Source organism: Megalobrama amblycephala, linkage group LG10 (assembly GCF_018812025.1).
Source record: "Megalobrama amblycephala isolate DHTTF-2021 linkage group LG10, ASM1881202v1, whole genome shotgun sequence".
Taxonomy (NCBI): domain Eukaryota; kingdom Metazoa; phylum Chordata; class Actinopteri; order Cypriniformes; family Xenocyprididae; genus Megalobrama; species Megalobrama amblycephala.
Window position 1 is genome coordinate 27,142,661 of NC_063053.1, and position 19,866 is coordinate 27,162,526.

The 19,866-nt window shown below is 36.3% G+C and overlaps 2 protein-coding genes across 2 annotated transcripts in view; one reads left to right on the forward strand and one right to left on the reverse strand.

The window, feature by feature from the left end:
• The first annotated feature begins 4,594 nt into the window (after nucleotides 1-4,594).
• On the forward strand, nucleotides 4,595-8,976 carry LOC125277247 (cytochrome P450 1B1). Its single transcript, XM_048205595.1, has 2 exons — nucleotides 4,595-5,808; nucleotides 6,854-8,976. Exons 1-2 carry the CDS (start codon nucleotides 4,817-4,819, stop codon nucleotides 7,449-7,451), a joined length of 1,590 nt encoding a protein of 529 aa, XP_048061552.1. The 5' UTR covers nucleotides 4,595-4,816; the 3' UTR covers nucleotides 7,452-8,976.
• A 9,489-nt stretch (nucleotides 8,977-18,465) lies between these two features.
• The window catches only part of LOC125277248 (regulator of microtubule dynamics protein 2), a 54,306-nt gene continuing 52,905 nt past the window's right edge, over nucleotides 18,466-19,866 (reverse strand). The window contains exon 12 of the mRNA XM_048205596.1: nucleotides 18,466-19,837. Within this exon, the coding sequence (XP_048061553.1) occupies nucleotides 19,790-19,837 (48 nt within the window). The 3' untranslated portion in view covers nucleotides 18,466-19,789. The remainder of the gene's footprint in view (nucleotides 19,838-19,866) is intronic.

Below are 19,866 nucleotides of genomic sequence, written 5' to 3' on the forward strand. Positions count from 1 at the left end.
CGCACAGAACAGTGCAGCGCAAACGAAAGCCGGTATCGTGAGCGCACGCTTGACTGAAACGCAGAATAAAATGAGCGTTGCAAATGATTTAGTAGGTTTGAGCATGAAAAATATGTGGCAAAGATAAAATAGGATTAGAGCTGTCATTGATTTTTGTAATTGATTATATTTTTATTTTTGCACTACGTTATGTTATTTTGCAATTTATTATTTTTGCTTGCAAAACTTATTTTTTTCTGCTCAATACTTTATTTTTCCTTTGCAATTCTTTATTTTTGTTTGCAAAACATTTTTTTATTGCTCAATTCTTTTTTTGTTTTGCAAAACTTTATTTTTGTGCAAAACTTTAAGGCATTAATTTGACTCCATATTCCATCCTAAATAGTATGTGACACTAGTAATATTCAATACTATTTAGGGCGGATAGGGTGGATAGTATGCACATTGGGATGCAGGGCTTGATCTGTTCTGTTCCGATCTGCGTCTCCTGCCGATGACGTGTTTCGCGGGGCGTGCCCCCGTTTGACTGACTCCACTCAAACCAGTTAAAGAGCCATCCGCACAGAAAAGTTGCAGCGCAAAAAAAAAACGGTATCGTGAGCGCACGCTTGACTGAAACGCAGAATAAAATGAGCGTTGCAAATGATTTAGTAGGTTTGAGCATGAAAAATATGTGGCAAAGATAAAATAGGATTACAGCTGTCATTGATTTTTGTAATTGATTATATTTTTATTTTTGCACTACGTTATGTTATTTTGCAATTTATTATTTTTGCTTGCAAAACTTATTTTTTTCTGCTCAATACTTTATTTTTCCTTTGCAATTCTTTATTTTTGTTTGCAAAACATTTTTTTATAGCTCAATTCTTTTTTGTGTTTTGCAAAACTTTATTTTTGTGCAAAACTTTAAGGCATTAATTTGACTCCATACATATCGCTTCTTTTTACCCCTAAGCAAAGACATTTTGCGTGAGAATCACAGTCAGTTTCTTTTACATTACGTGCACGAAGTTGCTGGCTGCGGTTCACTTAGCGGCCACCAGTGGCGCTAATAACAATCTACATAGGCCTATAGACTACAGTAGCCCTTTTAAAAATTGATAAGTAGCTTAAATGTTGAGATTAACATTAACGAAGAACATAAATGCTGTAGAAGTACTGTTCATTCTTAATTCATGCTAATTAATATAGTTAACTAAAGTTCTACATGGAACCCTATGGTTCTTGACTCAGTTTTAAAGAACCTTTATGCCAAAAAAGGTTCCATACGAGGAGAAATGTCTTACATGATTGCATAATAATTTCACGTTTAATGGGTTATTTCATTTATATCACTTCTAGTGATAAAGTATGTTTACAAGCTGTTTAATTTATAAAACTTAATTAAAATGAAAAATGAATTAAAACAAAATGAATTGAATTAAAACTAAATCCATAAAATTATCCCATGATGGGAACCCCTAAAAGGTTATATGTAACACCTGACAGAATCCTTTAAGGATTTTTCTTCTAAGAGTTCCACAGGATACAGTCTGTCAAACTGGCACCAGATCTATATAAAACATGCACATAAAATGACAACACACAGCTTTCCAATTAGCCTGGAAACACCTGGACTACAGTAAAGTGTTGCTTGTCAGGGCCTGTCTCAGCATGGTCTGGGCTTTTGATAGTAAAGAGGCCTGGGGGTCCGGAGTTTGTTCGGAGGGTGACCATAAGTGCAAATTTTCCCAAAAAGGTAGACTGAGTAGAGACTATGACTAAAAGAAACAGCAGCATTGGAAGTAATTAATAAAAGACAATTATTTTGCACCTGTATTTATGTTGTTCCATGAAAAAATTAACAGATGTGATAGGCCTACATCACGATCACAACAATCAAAAACTATGAGTGTTTTCCCCATATTTTTTATTTTTTATTTTTTTTGTAATAAAAGCAAAAATATTAAAAGTATAATTAAAAAGTGTATAAATATTTTAAATAGTAATAACTATTATAAAGTACTAAATCAAATGAAAATCCCCAGAGAGAATTGTTGCTGGAACGGTGTTTTGGCACGAGGAAGTGTGTGTGTAGGCCTACTTGTTTTGACTCAAAACAAGTACACACTTCCTCGCGCCTAAACACTTTGTTGTGAGGACCAAATGTCCTCATTGTGAAATACTTTCACAACCCACAAGTGAGGACATTTGACTGGTCCTCACTAGTTAAGAAGGCTTATAAATCAACCAAAATAAGTTTTTATTTAAATCTAGTGTTTTGCTCATGTGATGGGTAGGTTTAGGAGTGTGGGTTGGGTTAGGTGATAGAAAATATAATTGACATGATATAAAATCAATGGAAAGTCTATGCAATGTCCTCACCAAGATAGCAAAACAAACCTGTGTGTGTGTGTGTGTGTGTGTGTGTGTGTGTGTGTGTGTGTCCGCAGGTGACTGATTCGAGTTTACAGTCCGAGCTTTGTCCATTAGCAGGGATGGTTTTCGATTCATTATTATTTTTAATGACAGAGAATTAAGGATCAAAGAAATAACACTAGCCTAACGTCCAATAAAAATGACCAAATACAAAATGTTAAAGATGACACTGCCGCATTGACAGATATTTGCTCAATATTTTAATAACAAAATAATAATATTTGCGTATTAATATACGCCAGCATATTTTTATCAATAGCATATTTATTTATTTATTTATTTGCTAAATTAAAACTTTTGATTTTACGATAACATTTTACAATAAGGTTCATTAGTTAAACATTAGTTAATGTATTAACTAACCATGAGCAATACATTTGTTACTGTATTTACTAATCTTCGTTAACGTTAGTTAATCAAAATACAGTTGTTCATTGTTTGTTTAATGTTAGTTCACAGTACATTAACTAATGTTAACAAGATTTTAATAATGTATTAGTAAATGTTGAAATTAACAATAAAAAGATTAATAAATGCTGTATAAGTGCAGTTCATTATTAGTTCATGTTAACTAATGTACCTTATTGTAAACTGTTACCGATTTTAGTCTTATTTTAAATGTGGAAAATAACAGAATGTATGAACGAATCCGTATGTGTGTATAAACGTTGCGCATAATGTCCTAATGTATAGGTCAACTATTTTATCTTATTTTATTCTTTATAATGAACTTGTCAAGTCCTGATTGCTGTAAAGAGTCAGTCAAGACAAGAGTAAATCCTGATAAGTGATTTGACGTGACGTGATCTGTGCGCGCTGCACGCGCGCTGTCCGTGGTACTGAACGCTCGAGATGCCGCTTGTCTCATTCAACATAACTTTTTGATAAAAAAAAATCACTTTTTATTAATATATATGTATATGTAATGTGTCTCTATATATTATAATAATATTATTATAATGTATACAATTGTTATAACAATAGCCTATATTATAATAATATTTTATTTTTATACAAACCTCCAAATAGTCTGATGCCATTTGAACTGAGTTTAAAAAAAATCGAATTTCAAAGATGATTCACTCGGAACACATTAATCGACCTGCTTACCTGTTTAGGCATACTGTGAAATTGTGCCTCTGCTTTGTGAAAACAGAGTGGATCTTGACCATCATGATATGTTTTCATATTAAATATTGTGAAATTAGTTTGTCCTCCTAGGAAAAATAAATATGTACTTTATTTGGACAAAAAACAAACAAACAAACATGATTTTAAATTATAAATACATTAATTAAATTTGTAATAAGAAGATAGGCTACAGTTACTTGTTGAAGTAATGTTGCGGCATCCAAAATAAGTATTTTTTAAATACAAAATACGAACGTCAAAAACTGTAGAAATAAAACAAATAAATTCAGGTCTTTATTTTCATTTCATTACTCAATTTAAGTGTCATATAATTTAGTGCTGTAGGGAATGTGGTCCTCCTAGTGGCAACAGGTGGAAACAGAGAAAGAGGAAAATACAATTAAAAAAAATCTCCAGAATTGCATAATTTTCATTACTTGTTAGCGTTTCTACTCTGTTTTCTACAATGATGGAGGAAGTACATTACTGTCCTGTCAAACATAACATTTTTTTCAGCACACAGCATCGCTCTTTGTACGATCTGGTCTGACATGCACATTTCTAAAGTTTCAACCACGACAAAAACTAAGAGAAAGAAACACCCCCATTACCATGTTCAAAATATATGTTTTGAATTATTAAGCAAAGATATTAGTACCCTTTGAGTGAATAACTAGATTTAGACGAAAAATATCCTTTATTTTACTCTGGAAGTATAGTTTTGCCTTATTAAAAAAAAAAAAAAAGAAAAAAAAAATCACCGCTAATTTAGCCTAAAGTCTATTTTTCGATTTTCAATAATTTAATTATTTTTTAGGTAAATTAAAATTACCAGGTTTTTACTGCTGCATAGTAACTTTTTAAAACAGCACACTGACATTTTTTCAAGTGAGATAGATACATACAAATATATACAGCAGTTAAAGTCATGCATTCAGAGAGAGAGAGAGAGAGAGAGAGAGAGAAAGAAAGGTGTGTGTGTGTGTGTGTGTGTGTGTGTGTGTGTGTGTGTGTGTAAAGGAGGAGACTCTCGTGATGTTATTTAGCCGTGGATCAATTCTTGGATAAACTCATTTCATGTTAGACCGACCATCACAACGCTTCTTTGTAACTTTATAGGCCTACACTCTATAATTTCATATGAATCACTCAGACACGCCGCGAGCGCTGCAGACTTCAACAGTGATCTGATGCTCAACAGATAAACTGCGTTTGACCACTTCAGAGTGATTCTGCATTGATTTCAAGGCTTGCAAATATATCGACGATGGATTTCCTGGCGGCCGTGGGTGAATTCATTCAGCTGTCAGCGCGGAGTGCTTTGCTTTCGCTGCTGGTGTGTTTGATGCTCATGTTCTGGCGTCGATCCGGTCGGCGGAAGTTACCGGGTCCGTTCCCGTGGCCGGTCATCGGTAACGCCGCTCAGCTCGGGAACTGTCCTCACGTTTACTTCTCACGGATGGCTCAGAAATACGGCGACGTGTTTCAGATCAAACTAGGCAGCCGAAACGTGGTGGTTCTGAACGGAGACGCGATTAAAGAGGCGCTAATTAAAAAAGCCGTCGATTTTGCCGGCAGACCCGATTTCGCTTCATTTCGGTTCGTGTCCGGTGGGAAAAGTATGGCGTTCGGTAACTACAGCCAGTGGTGGAAACTGCATCGAAAGATCGCACAAAGCACCGTGAGAACTTTCTCCACAGCCAACATCCACACCAAACAAACCTTTGAGAAGCACATCGTCTGCGAGATTGGAGAGCTTATCCGTTTGTTTCTGACTAAAACTCGCGAGCAGCAATACTTCGAACCGCATCGGTATTTGGTGGTGTCGGTGGCGAACACCATGAGCGCCGTGTGCTTCGGGAACCGGTACTCGTATGATGATGCTGAGTTCCAGCAGGTGGTGGGCAGAAATGATCAGTTCACCAAGACAGTCGGAGCTGGAAGCATCGTGGATGTGATGCCCTGGCTTCAGTACTTCCCAAACCCAATCAAAACTCTCTTTGGCCAGTTTAAAGAACTCAACGACGAGTTTTACGAGTTTATCCATTCCAAAGTGGTGGAGCACCGCAAGACTATTTTAATGAGCTTCGTCCGTGACATGACTGACGCGTTCATTGTAGCTCTGGATAAAGGGCTGTCAGGGGGGCCAGGGGTCTTTCTGGATAAGGAGTTCGTGCCACCGACCATCACAGATATTTTTGGAGCCAGTCAAGACACTCTGTCTACAGCTCTGCAGTGGATCATTCTGTTACTAGTCAGGTAAATGCTTTTTGTCTACCATAAATGTACATCTTAAGGTCACCCGAGATGATAATTATGACTTTTTATATAGTAATGTATAAAATTAACACATCATATAATTAGATAAGTATAACGCAATGATAAAAAAACGACTTTTGTAGGAATACAAAAGAAGAAATATTGCTGGACGTTCAAGCTGCTCAGTGGACAATGATTTATACTGTGAAGCTACAAAAAGGAAAAAAAGCTACATGATTTATTCAATATATTCTGAAAAGAAACACGTAAAGGCCTCATGAAATCAAAAATGGGACTTTTAGCTCAGGTCTGTTGGCTTTGAGGAAATCTAGTACTCCTAAAAGTTAACAAAATTAACTGATTTAGTAGATTTAGGCATTGAAAATTTAAAGTCTTATTGACAGACCAAAATATTGATGACTTTTGGAATAAATATGCTTTTATGCTGTGTTTTGCTTGACACTATATATCAACCTTCACGTATTCAACTTTTTCACTGCATGAAAAAGAGTCGCTGAAATTCATCTCCTTTTATTTATTATTATTATTATTTTATTTATTAATGTTTTTTTTTTTTTTTTTTTTTTTGCTGAACAATGCAGCACTTTAAGTGCGCCGTGCGATAACTAACAGATTTACAAGTGTCCACAAGAGACAGACAGATCTCAGTTACACCAAACAGCTCTCATGGGTTATGTAACTCTTCCGTGCAGGTATTGGCAGCAAATAATGAGGGCAGGTTACAGCAACAAAAAAATGAAATTTGACCCACTAACACTTTTAAACATGTAGGCCACTCTGTGAAACTCAGAACACAATGCAGGTTACTAGCACAGATGAGAATGTAGGCAGTACAGATATATTGTTTTATATATAGACAGTTATGGCATACAAATTACATTTAAATCATCAATGAAACGGTTATTCTGTTTCGCGATACAAATGTTTTTAATGTCCACATTCATTGACCATGTCCTTGGTGACTTGGTGAACTCAAGCAGTAGAGAGTTGAAAATGCTGAAAGACGTCTTCACTTACATTACAGGTATCCAGAAGTCCAGAAACGTCTTCAGGAGGATGTCGACAGAGTGGTGGATCGCAGTCGCCTTCCAACCATTGCAGACAAGCCTCATCTTCCGTACTACACGGCCTTCATCTACGAAGTCATGCGATTCACCTCGTTCGTCCCCGTTACGATCCCCCACAGCACGACCACGGACACGTCCATCAACGGTTATCCCATCCCCAAAAACACTGTTATTTTCGTCAACCAATGGTCTTTGAACCATGACCCGACCAAATGGGATCAACCAGAGGTATTCAACCCGCAGCGCTTCCTGGACGAGGACGGAGCGCTCAACAAAGACTTAACCACCAACGTGCTGATCTTCTCTGTGGGGAAGCGCAGATGCATTGGAGAAGATCTGTCCAAGATACAGCTCTTCCTCTTCACGTCCTTGCTGCTCCATCAGTGTAGCTTTACAGCAGAAAGTATTCCAAGCATGGACTTTGATTACGGGCTCACGCTTAAACCCAAAGCCTTTAAAGTGTCTGTCACACTCCGAGACAGCACAGAACTGCTGGACAGCTTGGTAGGAACGTCTCAGACTCCTACACAAATGAGACAAAGACCTCAAGTTTGAAGTGAAATAAAAGCACACAACCTAAATACTCTGACAAATGAAGGTGAATAAGAAAACAAACACTGAAGAATATCTCATATCTGCATGTGTGAGAAAAAAATTTATGTATTTATAGACGTCATATACTCAGGCAAAACATTTTCCTGCTCAGAACGAGCTACAGGAATAAAAACACACCCATGTATTGCTGTAACTACATGATGCACTGATTTATGGTATATTCAGCAAGAGCAGCAAAGCAAAAGCTACACAACAGGACATTGCATGGTGGCTTCATTTTTATCAGACAAATGAAAGCTTCTATGCATGATTAGACAATTGAAACATTTACATGCATAGCATTATTCAATTGAGAGATCTCTATGTTACTAATTCTAGTTCTTCTGGTCAGTATATAGCATATAGACATACATTTAGTCTCAGGTATAGGAGATGTGCCCTCATCACGCTACAATCTTTTAATGCCAACACTAGGTGGTTTAAAGTCAATGTGAAACACTGTTTGCAACCTAATTTACTTCAATGATGTATTTCAAAGTGAAACAAGATATACAATGAGGAAAAAAAAAATGGGGCATGAATTGCTTTTATCTATGTGTGTTGACTTAACACTGTCCTGTTAATATTTTACATGACTGCAATGAGCTTAAAGTAATTTTTCCTTGTTTAGTTGTTGCTTGGGATACTTTAGCTCAAACTAGCCCTGTGCTGCATTGTAAATGTCACTATATCTTGTTCATAAAATGAGAAATTTGTACAGAATAATCTTATAGCACTTTATTGTTCTTCTTAATCACTGTGCACCTTGATACTATTTCATGATTCTCACTACAGCATTGTTGAGGTATGTGCCTTGTTATTATTGACTTAGCATTAATCTATAATTACCAAATAAACATAGGTGGGTTTAACGCAGTCCACTTCCATTGTGTTCCCCTGCAGCCTCCTTCCCAGTCTGGAGAATCTGGCAGTGGGTCACAGGAAGTCTTCAATGAAACTATTCTGGATGTCTGTGTCTATAATAAGTTGAATGTGATCTGGCACATCATGTTGTGTGGGCAGAAAGGAAATACATTTTGTGTATCCCTTGGGTCCCTCCTAGTTAGGGGAATCCTGAAGGGGAATTTCAGGGTTTGTTAACTAACTATATAGTATATGTCTAGTAATATTTTTGTTTCTCTCTCTTTTTTGCTAATTTCTAACTGCAGTGCTGCAATATACTTTTGAACTGTAACAGCGAAGTCTGATCTGCTGTAATACATTTTTGTACTGAATTGCATTAGATGTTAATAGGCTACTGAACTGTATTATACTATATTTTTTTTGTGTGTGCAAAATATTGATATGCTGATATGTAGTTCCCATTATGTGATACCAGCACATAATATTATATTTTTCTACTTCATATAAGCTCTGACATTTGGGTGCTCTGTGAATTCTAAACTACATACAGTGTACAGTTTTTGTAAGTAAAATGTAGTGCAAATATGTATACATGAATAATGAATAAATGTATACATCAAAATTTGATATCATTACTTTACTTTTCATTACTTTTATGGTAGTATATGCTTTATAAATGCAAATTAGTTAGACCTAGACATAATGTAATTCTGTAAAACAAAACTAGCCGATTTAATATTGAATAAAAACAAGTGGCTCCTTACTAAAAATAGAAGTAAAAAAAATAACCATTCTAACTTTATTATATCATCTCTGCATGCAGCCACTCATTTGTGCATTTAAAATATAAGGAAAGTGTGTAGGATATACCCTTCCCTGTGAAGTGCTTTATCTTGCTTTCCCAGCACATCCTGTTCTGATCTGCGGTTTATAGCCAGCCGAGCTCTGAGTGCGTGACAAGTCCAGATAAAGCCAGCTGATTACTGATACACCAACAGCCGCCTGCTCCCCTTCCAGAACAGAAAAGAAAATATGCTTCACTGTTGTAGGATCAACAGTAGGACTGTGGCAGAAGTGCTTTCGCCAAGGAGGCTAGGGGTTTAATGCAGTGCTTAAAAAAAACAGATGAGAAAATATCAGCGATACAAAAAAAAAAAAAAAAAAATATCATGTATCTTTCTTAAAAAGACAGTTCACCCAAAAATGAAAATTGTGTCATTAATTACTCCCACTCATTTCGTTTGAAACCCTTAAGACTTTCGTTCATCTTCGGAACACCTTATGAAGATTTTCTTAATGAAATCTGTGTGATTTCTGTCCCTCCGTTGACAGCTACGCAACTACCACTTTGACGCTTCAAAAAGTTCATAAAGAGATCGTAAAACTAATCCATATGAAAAGAGCTTTTTATGTAATTTTTAACTTTTTTTTGTTAAAACAAAATTTGTTACTTTAGGTTCTAATTCTTATTTGACTTATTTTAGTTATTCTAATATGTTATCTCAGCTTTATTTTTATTAACAAAAAATATTTTTAATAGTTTTAGTTAACATGCTTATCTTCTATTGCTTTCAATACGTCATATAATGATTACTTGAATTCTGAATGGCCATTTTTAAAATACCTCATTTTTAAAATATGCTGTAAATTTAATGCATTTTTGTTAACAACCCATACACAATCTAAGTACAAGGAAAGCATCCAAACTTCATTTGAAATACAGCAATTATAGCAATGTAATTTATGCACTAAATACAAGTGCTGCAGATTAACAACAGATTTTTAAATACTTATGGTAGATCACAGCGACTGGTTGGCTTTTTCTCCACCAATTTGCATAAAGCTCAGCATTTACAGAGTTTTTGACAGCCTCATCATTTGCTCTGCTCTCAGTTCTAAAAGTCAAGTCAAATCACCTTTATTTATATAGTGCTTTTTACAATGCAGATTGTTTCAAAGCAGCTTTACAGTGATAACGGGAATTAATGCAACATTTTTTTTGGCTGTATAGCAGCTCTAGAAGAAATCATCTAGAAGTGTCATTGTCCAGTTCAATTAAGTTCAGTGTTGATTCATTTCCATTGTAAAAATCATTAGTTATTAATTTAGTTGGTGTCAATGCAGGCAGATCAGTAATATTGTTGAATATTAAGTAACTCTGAGACCACGCTGCCTAGGACCACAAAACTTGGGTCAGGGGAACCTCTCCACGGGCGCCCATCCCTGAGACTCTAGCGCCCCCTGGGACAGAGCTACGGGCCTCCACAGATCGGGGGGCTTAAGTGTCCCAAAGTAAGCAATAAAGAGGCGACAGTGTCAAAGAAACTAAACTCCAACAGGTGATAAAATGGAGAAAAAAACCTTGGAAGAAACCAGGCTCAGTCGGGGGGCCAGTTCTGTTCTGGCCAACATATGAACAGACAAACAGAAAAGGATCTACCACCTGCAGTTAATTTTGATATTCTAGGTATTATCAACTGGCCTGAATTTTGAGATCGCTAAAGACGTGAAGGACTATAATGCGTTAAGAGCTCACTCAAGTACTAGGTAGCTAAACCATTTAGTGCTTTGTAAGTAACTAGCAAGATTTAAAAATGTATACAATGTTTAACAGGAAGCCAATGCAGTGTTGACAGAGCCGGGCTAATATGGTCATGCTTCCTGGTTCTAGTAAGAACTCTAGCTGCTGAGTTTTGGACTAGCTGGAGTTTGTTTATTAAGCGTGCATGGCAACCACCCAGTAGTAATCTAGCCTTGAGGTCATGAACACATGAACTAACTGTTCCGCATTTGTCATTGAGAACATGTCGTAGTTTAGATATGTTTTTAAGATGGAAGAATGCGGTTTTACAGATGCTAGAAATGTGGCTTCAATAGAAAGATCGATATCAAAGAGCACACCCAGGTTCCTAACTGACTACAGAGACTTGACAGAGCAGCCATTAAGTGTTAGACAGTATTCTAGGTTATTATGTGAGGAGTTTTTTTTTTTTTTCAGAATTAAGCAGTAGAAACATACTAGTTATCCAATTTTTTATATCAGCTATGCATTTCATTAATTTTGTGAATTGCTAAGTTTCGTCAGTGCGCAAAAAAACTAAAAGCATGCTTCCTAATGATATCTCCCAAGGGTAGCATATACAGGGTGAAAAGCAACAGTCCTAGTACTGAGCCTTGCGGTACTCCATATTGAACTTGTGATCTGTAAGACATCTTCTTTTACTGCTATAAACTGATAACAGTCAGATAAGTATGATTTACTTATCCTCACAGAATCCTTGCATATACCATTTCTTTCTAAAAAAGGAGCACAGTTGTGAGGATACTGCCTTTTCTTAGTCTGGCTATCACCAGACCAAGCTCAATTTAAAATTGAACATTGGTCTGGGGAGTTTGCTATGTATTTCCTGCTGCACAAGAGGCGTGATCAACGAGCATTAGTCACGCAATTGGATAGTCCTTCAACCAATCAGATCAACGATCTGGGTGACGTACTTTGCAGAGCGATGCGAAAACTCCAGACAGGTTTACCGTGTGTCTCAATCAGCTCCCTAGTTCAGTAGTCAGGGCACTGATCAGGGAATCAGGCACATTCACTTTCATGATATACTGATTCACGAACTTAGGGAACTAGGGAGCTGATTGAGACGCAGGTTTAGTTTGTTTTGGTTTGTAGTACTGATCCGCGGTTTGCAGAAGCAGCAATGGCATCGAGCGATTTTTGCAGGTTGTGCAAAAAAACATGAAAGTGATCGGTATTTACACCCACTCGAGTGATTTGTTTGCTAACTAAAGAAGTCATTCAGCATCGTCGAGAGGTTAAAAGGCGACTCTGATACTGTTCTGGTTCAGTGTAAATGAACGCGGAATATAGCCGCCCTAAACTACGTCATTGTCATGACAACCAAAAAGAATTACAGTCAGCTCAGGCGGCGCGAGATTCAAGAAGCAGGGAGACGAAACATATAGAGCAAATAATAAAAATATTGTCTACCATCAAGGGGCATTGAAGTAAAAGAGTCCTGTACTCACATTGTGAAGCAAACCACCAAAATAACAGCAGAGAATCGTCGTGTGTCATCAATCGCTGTTTGTAATCTTCCTATGAAGAGACTGTCGGATCAACGCTCTGCTACATTTCTCTCAGATAAGGTAAATGCTTTACACAATCGGCGTCACTGTGATTGTGCATTGTTATTTTGGAGTGACGGTCATGCGAGAGACGTAGATCAGATAGAGTTTGAAAGCTGCTTGCCGTCGCTTCTCTATCGTCATCGTGTTATACCCGCCAATAGCGAGCAAGGTGGATAAGCCAATCTGTGATTGGTTCCCGCAAAAGTGTAACAGCACAGCAGAAATTAATGCACGGGTTTCCAGACTGAGTTGCCGAGCGAAATCAAATCGCCGGCAGATCAGGTTGGGTTTACCCAGACTAGCCTTTTCTAGTATTTTTGTCAGAAAAGGTCAGCAAGATTGACCTGCAATTGACTAATTCTAGGATCAAGTTGCATTTTTTAGAGGTTTAATAATAGCCAGCTTAAAAGTTTTCGGTACGTATCCTAATGATAATAATGAATTAATGATATTAGGAAGATGATCTATGAACTCTGGAAGAAACTCTTTCAGTTGATATAGAGTCTAACATACGTTGTTGATTTTGATGATTTAACGAGTTTAGACAATTCTTCCACTCCTATAGAAATGAATTGATTCATTTGAATGGAATTTTTCCTCAGGGACACTACAATGCACTGCCTGATGCGATAATGTAATAGAAGGTTGCATGGTTATAATTTTCTCTCTGATATTATCAATCCTGCAAGTAAATAAATTCATAAAGTCATTACTGCTGTGCTGTTTGGAAACGTCAAAAAAAGTCTTAAGATTTAGATGAGACCTCCAGGAAACCAGGTCATGGCCTTCAGGTATTATTTCTGTGCTGTATGTGAGAGAACAGACTTACAAACATCAGGTAATGAGAGAGTACGAGATGGTTTTCAGTTCCTGAGGATGAACAGTTGTTCTGTTATATGATACTTCCACACACAGAGGTGTAAAATGTACAGAGAAATCACAATGAAGTTAAAGGGTTAATTCACCCAAAAATGAAATTTCTGTCATTTATTACTTACCCTCATGCCGTTCCACACCCGTAAGACCTTTGTTAATCTTCGGAACACAAATTGATATATTTTTGTTGAAATCCGATGGCTCCGTGAGGCCTGCATAGGGAGCAATGACATTTCCTCTCTCAAGATCCATAAAGGTACTAAAAACATATTTAAATCAGTTCATGTGAGTACAGTGGCTCAATATTAATATTATAAAGCGACGAGCATATTTTTGGTGCGCCAAAAAACAAAAAAAACCCCAAAAATAACGACTTAAATAGTGATGGCCGATTTCAAAACACTGCTTCAGGAAGCTTCGGAGCATATTGAATCAGCGTGTGAAATCTGCTGTTCGGAGCACCAAAGTCACGTGATTTCAGCAGTTTGACACGCGATCCGAATCATGATTCGATACGCTGATTCATTATGCGCCGAAGCTTCCTGAAGCAGTGTTTTAATAAGTCGTTATTTTGTTATTTTGGTGCACCAAAAATATTCTCGTCGCTTTATAATATTAATATTGAACCATTGTACTCACATGAACTGATTTAAATATGTTTTTAGTACATTAATGGATCTTGAGGGAGGAAATGTCATTGCTGGCTATGGAGGCCTCACTGAGTCATCGGATTTCAACAAAAATATCTTAATTTGTGTTCTGAAGATCAACGAAGGTCTTACGGGTGTGGAACAGCATGAGGGTGAGTAATAGATGACAAAATTTTCATTTTTGGGTGAATTAACACTTTAAAGGATCCTATATGAAGGCTTTGCCCTCTTCATCTGTGTTGTGGCGACAAACAAGGTCTCTTCACTTGGATGAATGACCACTTCATTGAACAAGGATTTCATTGGCTGATTTGGTTTATGTAGTCCACAACTATCTTCTTGTTTAATGTATAGGGAGAGTTTGTTGCCCTGAGTGCAATCTGTTCATCAATTCATCAATGCCTCTGCTAAATATACACTACCATTCAAAAGTTTGGGATCAGTACAATTTTTAAAAAGTGCATTAAATTGATCAAAAGTGACAGAGTAAAGTCGTTCTATTTCAAATAAATGCTGTTCTTATAAACTCTCTATTCATCAAAGAATCCTGAAAAAAATTCTACAAAAATATTAAGCAGCACAACTGTTTTTAACTTTGAATATAATAAGAAAAGTTTCTTGAGCAACAAATCAGCATATTAGAATGATTTCTGAAGGATCATGTGACTGAAGACTGCGGTAATGGCCATCACATGAATACATTACATTTAAAGATATATTCAAATAGAAAACAGTTATTTTTAATTGTAATGATATTTCACAATATTACTGTTTTTACTGTATTTAATAGACGCAAGCCTTGGTGAGCATACGAGACTTCTTTCAAAAACATTATCAACCCCAAACTTTTGAATGGTAGTGTAGAAAAATACAATATGCCTATGCAAAAATTAAAAATAAAACAGCTAATAATCAAAAGCATTATTAATAAATGGAGACGGACTCAGTTAACTTTCATTACCATGATGTCAGTTCACATAAAACATGTCAGTACAGAAGAGACTCTGATCAGAAGCAGTTTGCTGCTGAAGACATTCATTAACTTGCTTGGTTCAGGTGTCCAGACATGAAAAGGTTATTTCTGTTTACAACTGATGGGTGAGTCAGTATGAGTGCCCTGTAATATCACCCTCAACACCTGAAAATCAGCCCTTTTTCTTCATGTCTTCCTGGCATTGCCTATGGATGGCTGCTTTCTGGACAAGAGTGTACAGGCATAATACTGACAGAAAACAACCTGACTTACATTTATGAACTTAAAAGTGAAGTGTAGAATTTCTGTGCCACTAAACAGAATTGTACAAATAAAAATAATGACAATTATTAAGGTCCAAGCACATTGAGCACAATGTGAGCAACAGTTGTCATCAGAAAACATTTCTGAACTTTTTTATAGACGAAAGTGGAAGAGCACATGATCAATACATCAATACTCCCATTCAACACAATTTGATTCTAGCCCATGTGGTTCCCAAGCAAAAATGTAAATGTCACTACACTTTCCTAAATAATGGGTGAAATTTGTGCATCCCACCAAGTTTGGTGTCTCTGTGCTTTACATTTTATTCTGTATAATATTAATATCAGCACCAATGTTATTATAACTAACTAAAACTAAAATGGAAACTAAAATCATAACCTTAATAACTACAAAAATCAAAAAATGGGACACTGTACAAATTGTGAATAAAAACAGAATGCAATGATGTGGAAGTTTCAAATTTCAATATTTTATTCAGAATACAACATAGATGACATATCAAATGTTTCAACTGAGAAAATGTATAATTTTAAGGGGAAAATAAGTTGATTTTAAATTTCATGGCATCAACACATCTCAAAAAAGTTGGAACAAGGCCATGTTTAGCACTGTGTGGCATCTCCTCTTCTTTTTATAACAGTCTGCACACGTCTGGGGACTGAGGAGACAAGTTGCTCAAGTTTAGGAATAGGAATGTTGTTCCATTCTTGTCTAATACAGGCTTCTAGTTGCTCAACTGTCTTAGGTCTTCTTTGTCGCATCTTCCTCTTTATGATGCGCTAAATGTTTTCTATGGGTGAAAGATCTGGACTGCAGGCTGGCCATTTCAGTACCCGGATCCTTCTTCTACGCAGCCATGATGTTGTAATTGATGCAGTATGTGGTCTGGCATTGTCATGTTGGAAAATGCAAGGATCCCTGAAAGAGATAACGTCTGGATGGGAGCATATGTTGTTCTAGAACTTGGATATACCTTTCAGCATTGATGGTGCCTTTCCAGATGTGTAAGCTGCCCATGCCACACGCACTCACGCAACCCCATACCATCAGAGATGCAGGCTTCTGAACTGAGCGCTGATAACAACTTGGGTTGTCCTAGTCCGGATGACATGGCGTTCCACTTTGCCACAGTCCATTTTAAATGAGCCTTGGCCCAGAGAAAATGCCTGTGCTTCTGGATCATGTTTAGATATGGCTTCTTTTTTGACCTATAGAGTTTTAGCCGGCAACGGCGAATGGCACGGTGGATTGTGTTCACCGACAATGTTTTCTGGAAGTATTCCTGAGCCCATGTTGTGATTTCCATTACAGAAGCATTCCTATATGTGATGCAGTGCCGTCTAAGGGCCAGAAGATCACGGGCATCCAGTATGGTTTTCCGGCCTTGACCCTTACGCACAGAGATTGTTCCAGATTCTCTGAATCTTTTGGATGATATTATGCACTGTAGATGATGATAACTTCAAACTCTTTGCAATTTTTCTCTGAGAAACTCCTTTTTGATATTGCTCCACTATTTTTCGCCGCAGCATTGGGGGAAACGGTGATCCTCTGCCCATCTTGACTTCTGAGAGACACTCTGAGAGGCTCTTTTTATACCCAATCATGTTGCCAATTGATACCTAATAAGTTGCAAATCTAATAAGTTGCAAATTGGTCCTCCAGCTGTTCCTTATATGTACATTTAACTTTTCCGGCCTCTTATTGCTACCTGTCCCAACTTTTTTGGAATGTTTAGCTCTCATGAAATCCAAAATGAGCCAATATTTGGCATGACATTTCAAAATGTCTCACTTTCAACATTTGATATGCTATCTATATTCTATTGTGAATAAAATATAAGTTTATGAGATTTGTAAATTATTGCATTCCTTTTTTATTCGCAATTTGTACAGTGTCCCATCTTTTTTGGAATCGGGTTTGTAGTTGCCAAGGCAATATTTCTCATTTTAACTTAGCTTAACTTGATGCACTAAAATAACTAAATCTAAAACTATACAGACATTAAAAAAAAACAAAAAAAAAAAACAATAAAAATGGCAAAAACAACAAAATAACTAAAACTTTAAAGTGCCCCTATTATGCTGTTTTAAAGGTTTCTAAATTTGAAGATCCTCTACAATGCATCCAAGGTCAAAAGCACTAATGTTCTCATAATATACACATCATCCCCTCATTTCTTAGAGTCTGAAAACGATTTGTTCGAAGATTCAGTCTCTCTAAATCCCTCCTTTCTGAGAGCCTACCCTGCTCTGATTGGTCAAATGGCCTAGTCTGTTGCGATTGGTCTACCGCTTACAGTGTGTATCAGAAACAAAACACCCATTAACATATCTGAATTTCAACTCCGGAGGCTTCCTCAGTGCTTGATTTCACAGTGATACGAACAGTAACAATGCTGTTTTTTTTTTTCCATATCAATTCCAGTTCGAGTCCTCATCTTTTCATCTCGCGCAAAGTGGATTTGCTGCACTGAAAACAGCATATTCTCAACATGAACAACACAAACTAAACTCTTACAGGCTTCAGCTAGCGGGTCAAAGCAGACGTTGTCCGTGGGCAGCCAATGAAGCCCATAGGCTGGCATCATGTAAATTTGTTGTTATGTAGTAACAGGAAGTGAGACTGGAATCGCTGATGACTCGTTTCAACAAGTTCAGAATCAATTCTTTCTTTTAGGAGACAATAACTTTGTCATGCACTTTGAGCTTTCCAGACATTTTAAATTCACAAACAGCTATAGTACACACTACATGAAAAAATATATTCAAAAAAGCATAATAGGGGCACATTAACTAAAATTAAGATGAAAACGTAAAATATAAAAACAAAAACTGATTCTAAATATTTATAAAAATTATAATAGCATCTCGATGATACTAAAATAACACTTCAGCACAATGGAAATTAGTGCTTGAACCCCTAATGCCTGTTTTCAAACAAGTTTCAAACACATTTAATCTCTTATTGCTCAGGAAAACCAGCAGCCCCACCCCAAACTCACATCATGGGTATTTCAGTGTTATGTCTCCAACATAGTTAGGCTCAAGTAGACTGCAATTGTGTTTAGTGTCGCTAACGCTGCAGAAATGACCAATTCACTTTAAACATGAAATATGACAAGATATAAAACAGTTATCAATCATGCCACACTAATAACATACAAAAACATGATCAACATAAAACAGTCTGAATTCACCTTATTGTATATTGTACTGAGCAGCAGCGATGAAGTGATGATCTTCTTATGCCCGGTTACAGTATCAATGTTCTTTACAGATAACCAAACAATGTAAAATTTACCATATAGAGCAAGTGCAATCATGTAAACATACAAACAATTATTACATTCTTAATGCTGGATCATTTCAACACTACAAAATTATATTAAATTATATTAAAACAATTATTAGCATTTACATAATAGGAAAAATTATCTTCCACTTGCATGGTCCCCATAATTTCTCAGATGTACAATTATCTTTGGTCAAAAAAAAAGTATATAAATTCAAATGTACACAAGCCATCCAAGTTATCTGCTTACTAAAAACAAAGAATACCACCAGATTCCACAAAGAGATAAGTGATTAAATCCAGATTGAACTGTTCGGGTATCCATAACAAAAAAAAAAAAAAAAGAAAAAAAAAAGAAAGAAAAAAAAGACTGCATTTCTAGAGGGAGAAACATGCTATAAAAGTTTAATATATACAGTATGATAGAATTTCAGTTTTACATGCTCATAGTCTAATATCAGCAGCTTTTCAGACACATTTTGAATGTGCCAAAGTTCTTCGAAAGATATTCAAAGGTTTTGTTTCAGACAGGTAAACTAGATTTTCACAAATATAACTTCATAGCCATGCTGTTTTATGAAATAATCTGTAGCTACAATGTAATAATTTTGGAAGGACAGAAATTCAGATTACAAAAACATGCCCCTAAAAGGCACATTAAAGCAAAAGTAACTGGACGCTTTTAATTCTGGTCAGATAGATCTTTCCTGTGGTCTTTGGTCAGAATATGTTGCAAGCTGCAGCTGTCACTTCACCCAAATAATCCACAAAATACTGTAATTATAAACATTTTTATCTTAGCCTTTTTTTTTTTCTTTTTTTTTTTTTTTTTTACAAAATATAAAAGATGACATCTTTCAAGTTGTGGGTTTGAAGATATTTGAAGATATCATTAATGTGAAATTCATTCTAACAGCAGCCACTGATAGTCATGGCATTGTCAATAGGTGACAGCTATGTTGTGTATTGCTACTACTACTGTTAATGTCTAAAATATTCCTGGGGGGAAAAAAGGTAAAAAAAAAAAAAAAAAAAAAATTATCCTGTAAAACACAGTATTTTGTGCACTTTAATGGAGGCACAATAAATCACGTGGCCTGGCCAACATTAGTAGTTCATATGTTGGTTTGTGGGTAAACAGCTACAGTCCAGTCACTGTTGAGTCTAAAGAGAAGGAACCCAAAGACAGAGAGCCTTTGTTCCCTTTTGTTGGAGACTTATTAAAGTGATGCCACAAGAGAGTCCAATTCCTTCTGTGCCTCCTCGTCCTTTACAAAAAGAGCAAAAATAATTTCGT